The sequence below is a fragment of the Solea senegalensis genome, linkage group LG2 (genome assembly GCF_019176455.1).
Source record: "Solea senegalensis isolate Sse05_10M linkage group LG2, IFAPA_SoseM_1, whole genome shotgun sequence".
Lineage (NCBI taxonomy): Eukaryota > Metazoa > Chordata > Actinopteri > Pleuronectiformes > Soleidae > Solea > Solea senegalensis.
The window spans coordinates 18282842-18289136 of NC_058022.1; the positions used below are offsets into that span (position 1 = coordinate 18282842).

Here is a 6295-nt window from a genome sequence, read left to right on the forward strand (position 1 = left end):
AGCAGTTCACGCACAAACACGCACGGACACGCACATCGAGCGCACGGGATGCGTGCGATCTAACGGACAACAGCCTCAATACAACAGGTAGGTGTTTTTTTTTTTTCCCCAAATCAATTTAATATTCAGCTTCTGATTGATTCATTCATCCTCTGATTGGTTCCTCAGACTTACATGTGATAAATCTGATCATTTATATCAAGTGAATATTAATACATTAAATCTAATGCGTCTAAATGAACAAAGAACGCACGCTGATCATTTCAAAAATTGTGTGTTGTGATATTCAAATAACTCATTTCATTGACTTTCTTTATTTTGTTTTCACTTTTTATTTTTTTGTTAAAGCATTTTTATTATTTTTATTATTAATAATTGATAATATTGATGTTTGTTTGTTTGTTTGTTTATTTTATATTGGCGTTGTTATATTTAATTGTATGTATTTGTCTTAGTCCTCTGTAAGTCCGCTCACCTCAAAGTCTCATCTCCACCTGTTTCTGTGTCTGATAAATGAACGGGACTAGTCAGCGGGATGCAGGAATGGATGAAAAACGGATTTAATTCGTCTGCGAAATGATTTTAACTTGAAAGAACTATTCATAAATGTGTAGATGCCGTTTACTATAAGTTCCGCCTCGTTTTGTCATTAATTTTAAATGTAAACGCATTTGATATTTCTAAAGAACTTAAATGTTGACTATAAAGGGGGTAAAGCTACAGATCTGAGCACGAGAAATTAAACTGAAATTTACTGCAACATGCAGTTGACACAAATCTATTTTTCATTTCAAATTCTAATTTTCCTTCTTTTTCCATGCACCAAAAATAAAATGTACGCATACAGTTTATTTTTTCCAATCTTCACAAAAAAGTTGCGGCTGTAGCCAATTTGAATTTTGTCTTCTACAGACAGACTTCATTGATTTCATTGATCTTTCGAGAGACATATAGTTGAGTGCCACGTAAAGAATAAGAATAAGAATGAGAATAAGAATAAGAATAAGAATAAGAATAAGAATAAGAATAAGAATAAGAATAAGAATAAGAATAAGAATAAGAATGAGAATAAGAATGACAACAATAACGGTAAATTAATTAAAGGATGTTTTATACTTCACACTAAATTTAAATAAACCCTCTCCTGCCGCAACTTACTTTCTTTCTTTCTTTCTTTCTGCAAGGGGGATATCATTTTTTCACAATCACAAATGAATTACTCTCTGGCTCTACACTTATGTATTATAGTTTATGTGGTACGTGGGCTGTAGCGTTAATTTTTTTTTAACAGTTATGAAATCACTTTAATCTAAAAATGTATAAGATTACGTGTATAGAAAAAAATTCAAGATGTTTATAGAAAAAATATGTACCTGCTTTTTAGAGACATTATACATACATTATAACAGCTAAAGCGTTCTGCTGGAATGTTGCTTTCTTTTCTGAATAACTCACTTTGTCTGTTTTTTAGTGAATCAGCATCATGACCAGGTCTCTGCGGGAAGAGCAGGGGTCAGTGGAGTCTGAGGAGCAGCAGGAGCTCTGCAGCCCCACAGAAGGAGAACCAGAGAGGGAAATGGAGGAAGATGAGGAGAATCGTCTGGAGGAGGAAGATGATGATGATGATGATGACGAGGAAGAGGAGGAGGACGAGGAGGATGGTGAGAACAAACCCAAGAGGCGAGGGCCTAAGAAGAAGAAGATGACAAAGGCCCGAATGCAGAGGTAAAGGAGTTTTTTGTTTGTTTTTCAACTATTAAATAACAATATTATAGAATGTGTAGGTAGGTGCTTGATTAAACTACAGCTCACAGCAGGGTAGAGTAGAGCATAGCAGAATACAATAGAGCAGAGTACCATAGTACCATAGTAGAGTAGAAGAGTCCCTGCTCATAGCACATTAGCTTTTAGTGGCAGATATTTGTTAAGCCGTCAAGGAGTACTTGATAATTCAACGAAAAGTGCTTTATTCTAGGATGTTACAAATGTGATAATTGATGACTGGGCTAATGACAACTCTGTTGTGTGTTTCTGCAGGTTTAAGGTCCGTCGGATGAAAGCCAATGCCCGGGAAAGGAATCGAATGCATGGGCTGAACGACGCCCTAGAGAGTCTGCGTAAAGTTGTACCATGTTACTCCAAAACCCAGAAACTATCCAAGATCGAGACGCTCCGTCTTGCCAAGAACTACATCTGGGCTCTGAGTGAGATCCTGCGCTCTGGCAAGGCTCCCGACCTCATGAGCTTTGTCCAGGCACTCTGCAAAGGTCAGCATCAAATAAATAAATAACTTAAAAGCAGTGAAATGAAGAGGACGTTTTGGCCTCTAGTCCCAAAGCTTTTTCTCTTTTGTTATATTTGAGAAATATCAAGATATTCACATTAATATAGAGTCAATATCAAAACTCTATGAACACAATATTGAAGAGATATTAACAATTACATTTACTTACATGGCTATTTATGTAATCATTATATCATATTAATGTTTATTAACAGTTACTGGCAGTTATAAATAAATAAAAATTAAATATTTGTTTTAGTTTTTGAGAGCGGAAATTCATAGACGTCACTTGCAACCAGGGACCTATTGGACAATACTAGCTGTCAATCACATCGGTGTCCAATCACATGTGCTGTGCTTTATCATCTATGTTCCTCTAAATGGGAACATCATTTACAAAATTGGCATTATGTGCTGTTGAAGAAGAAAATATTGATTGACATAAATTAAGTAAGACATAAACTCCTTTTCCCAGTTAATCTGGCTATTCGGAGGACTACATCCACTTTCTACATACAGTCTATGTTTGCAACCAGTGGCGTCACCTCTCTGGTGGCTAACTGTAACTCCCGTCCTACTTCCTAAGCTTTGCTTAGCTACGGTAGCGATTCCCGGCTCTGCTCGTCTATGTGCCAACACTTAACTTTGTGAATGAGTGATAGGAAATGCGCTGTACATAGATGTGCTGTATAAAAGTGGGAGTGAATGGGTGAATGGCACAACCGTAAATAAGCTATAAGTGGTCGTCAAAACTAGAAACGCACTATATAAAGACAAACACATTTACCATTACTTTTCAAACTGGAAGACTTTGTCTATTTTTCATATTGAGCGTTGACAGAATTGTCCCTCTGTTGTCAGGTCTATCTCAGCCGACCACTAACCTGGTGGCAGGCTGCCTGCAGCTGAACCCTCGGACTTTCCTACCGGAGCAGACACCTGACATGCCGACTCACCTTCCCCCAGCTGGTACTGCCTATCCTGGACACTTCTCTTACCAGAGTCCCGGGCTGACGGCTGGCCTGCCCAGCCCGCCCTATGGCACCATGGAGCCCTCCCATATCTTCCACCAGGTCAAAGGTCAGCCATACGGCACTATGGAGCCTTTCTTCGATGGGGTCCTGGTTTCTGACGCCCCAGCATTTGATCCGCCTCTCAGCCCACCACTGAGCATCAACGGAAACTTCTCCTCGTCCTTCAAGCACGAGGTTGTCACAGCTGCCGACTATGACAAGAGTTTCTCCTTCAGCGTGCACTATGGTGGAGGAGGGGCTGGAGGACACACTGCCATCTATGGTGGTGGAGGGACCAATCCTCGGTGTGGTGAACTACAAGTGGACGGGCTGATGGGATTTGAAGGACAATCACACCATGAGCGGCTGATGAACGCTCAGTTGAACGCCATCTTCCATGACTCCTGAGGATGAGGAGAAAGAAGGACAGAGAAACTGATGTGGACCAAAACGGACAGACAGACCGTTGTATATCTTTCTATCTGTCCCTCTTTCTTTTATTCTTTGTGTCTGCATCAGGTCTACAACTCCCTTTGGTCATCAGCATGGTGGTGATGGCAATACTATCACCTTGTTAATGTAATCTTTGTCGCGTTTCTTACTGCTGAGATGCTCTCTGAATGTCTTGTTATGATCCTCATTATCATTTAAAAATGATGAATAATTAATAAGCAATAATCTGGAAGAAACTATGCAATTTTATGAAAACCTGAGCTCTGATCAGCTGATGATTCCAAATGTTGAAAGAATAAAGATTTCTCTATTTTTGGGTCAGTGTGTCAGTGAGACGATGTGGGTCCGGTTTTTAAGCCAGGAGTGGGCCAGAGTCTTCATGTTGTTCACATGGTTTTTACTTTATGCTTTTTATAATGTTCTTGTAGTGTTCTGTCAACATTTCATGTGACTGTTGTTCATATTTTATAAGATAGATGTATATAAAAGCCTTTTATTAAAAAGGAATTCATTGTGATTCATCCGAGACTGTTTATCAGCATCAACACAACAACGAGACAGGAAAGCACTTCAGTGTAGCCTGGATTAATGTGCCGGACCTTACATGTTGGGATACACTGACTGTTGCTTTAAAATGTAATGTAATTCTTTAAAAAGAAATAAATAAATAAACATGGGTGGCAGTTTATAGATTTGAAATCTCTTTCTAGTGAGTAATATAGCAAATTCCTTTTTAACCAGACGGTAAAAAGATTATTTGAAGATTCTAAAAATACAAGACAGTGTCTTCACCTGTAAGGAAAAAAAACAATGGCTGCCTCGCACATGGCACAACTTCCAACCCAGTTTGGTCCAAATAAGTTTACTAAAGTTAAGTAAAAAAATGTCAACAATGTATTAAAATGTCTTCAGTGTCAAATTGTAGCCAAAGTATGCTTTAGAAGTGGTTCAGTGCTAAAAAAAAAAAAAAAAAAGGCCAATCAGCAAGAGAATTCAGGTGACTGCATCATTGTTTTTAAAGGTCTCTGCTTCCGCCTGTGCAGAATAAATGTAGCTCTGGAGTTTTTCAAATGAAAATGGAGTTAGTAGCAGGTTCAGACCAGAATGCCAGAATGTATGCATTTTGATATGGAAACGGAATAGTGTGGGTGTAGCCTACACCTCAGTGAGAACTGAGATCTGAGTTTAGATTGTTATTACCGTGAAAAATAATCTCAAGACCTTGTGTTGTGGGTGGGAAATATTGACAGCTAGATATGTTTCACTATTTTCTGATATTCTCTGATATTTTATAGACTGCATGTTGATTTGAAAAAAGACTTGGCAGACAAACTGTCAATGAAAATCACCTGTAGTTACCCTGGCTTGTTGTGTAAAAAAAAGGCAATCAAAAGAGATTTTGACAAAATGATGCTATTGCTCTCTCCTCTTTTTCTTCTTTTGCATAATAAAAGTCTTACAGTATCTTCCATTTTTAAGAATATGTGTATGTTATTCATTTGAATGGGTTTGAGGCTCCAAGTATGACACCGAACAACTGGTAAAAAGCAATATCTCCTTACGGAGAAAACCCTGTTAACGTGTTAACAGCGTTATCGCCCACCAACTGAAGGACAAACCCTGGATCAGAGTGTATGTGTGTGTGTGTGTGTGCGCGCGCGCATGTTAAGAGCACAGATGTTCGTTCTGCAGGCAAGACTTTAATTTATGAAAATGATCTCGTTTATGCATGAGAGCCCCCCCCCACCCTCCATACATACTGCTGTCCTGCTGTGTGTGCGTGTGTGTGTGTGTAAGTCAACTGGGACAATATGGTGGCCATAACACACTATTTAGTCTCGATGAGAGAAAGTCAGGCAGCAGCATAAAAATGCATCTCTATCGTCCAAAGAAAAAAATATAATTAACACTTTTAAGAACAAAATAGATCCTCAGTCACAACAACAACAAAAAAGACAGATGGATTCAGTAAGTGTGAAAATTTGGGGTGAATATTCAAAGGGACTTGCTGAACTGCTCACTTTGAAATTTCCTTGTTATTCTCACCTGAGGAAAATGATAAACATAAACACCACTTGGGTATTTTAATATCCATGTAATAAAGAGGTATTAATAGCATTATTAGCAGGAGCCTTTGTGATAGGTTTGGCTGTTGGCTGATCATAACACTGATTAAAGCTGCTTTAACTCAGCCATCTGTTGTGTGTTTGTGGCTCATAATATGTTGTTTATACCACAGCCAGGACACATCCTGCTTTCTGATTGGTTGGCACGTGTCTGTTAAAATGATATACAGCATGATGATGGCTTTGAGAATCATCTCAAGGTTTTTTTTTTTAATCAACATTGTGTTAGCACTTTTAATGTAACATCAACAGTTACCATATTATGCTGTTATACATCAATTCCTGGTTCAGTCTCTGGAAAATAGTGAACGCGCTACTTTATAATTTTGATTATGATATTTTACAGAAACCATTTAAATTTTGTATGATTTTTTTTAAGGCACTATGGACTATGTATGAGCTGTTGATGGTGTACATTG

General features: G+C 38.2%; 1 protein-coding gene across 1 annotated transcript; it reads left to right on the plus strand.

The window, feature by feature from the left end:
- On the plus strand, positions 1 to 5221 carry neurod1 (neuronal differentiation 1). Its single transcript, XM_044019731.1, has 4 exons — positions 1 to 87; positions 1472 to 1725; positions 2038 to 2267; positions 3146 to 5221. The coding sequence occupies exons 2-4, from the start codon at positions 1484 to 1486 to the stop codon at positions 3703 to 3705; spliced, it is 1032 nt and encodes a 343-aa protein (XP_043875666.1). The 5' UTR covers positions 1 to 87; positions 1472 to 1483; the 3' UTR covers positions 3706 to 5221.
- The last annotated feature ends 1074 nt before the right edge of the window (positions 5222 to 6295 follow it).

Bases quoted from the DNA above. Each gene is read 5' to 3' on its own strand.
- neurod1 (XM_044019731.1), top strand. From the start codon at position 1,484: ATGACCAGGTCTCTGCGGGAAGAGCAGGGGTCAGTGGAGTCTGAGGAG. The intron at 1,726-2,037 runs GTAAAGGAGTTT...GTGTTTCTGCAG, and splicing joins ACAAAGGCCCGAATGCAGAG to GTTTAAGGTCCGTCGGATGA. The intron at 2,268-3,145 runs GTCAGCATCAAA...CTCTGTTGTCAG, and splicing joins TGTCCAGGCACTCTGCAAAG to GTCTATCTCAGCCGACCACT.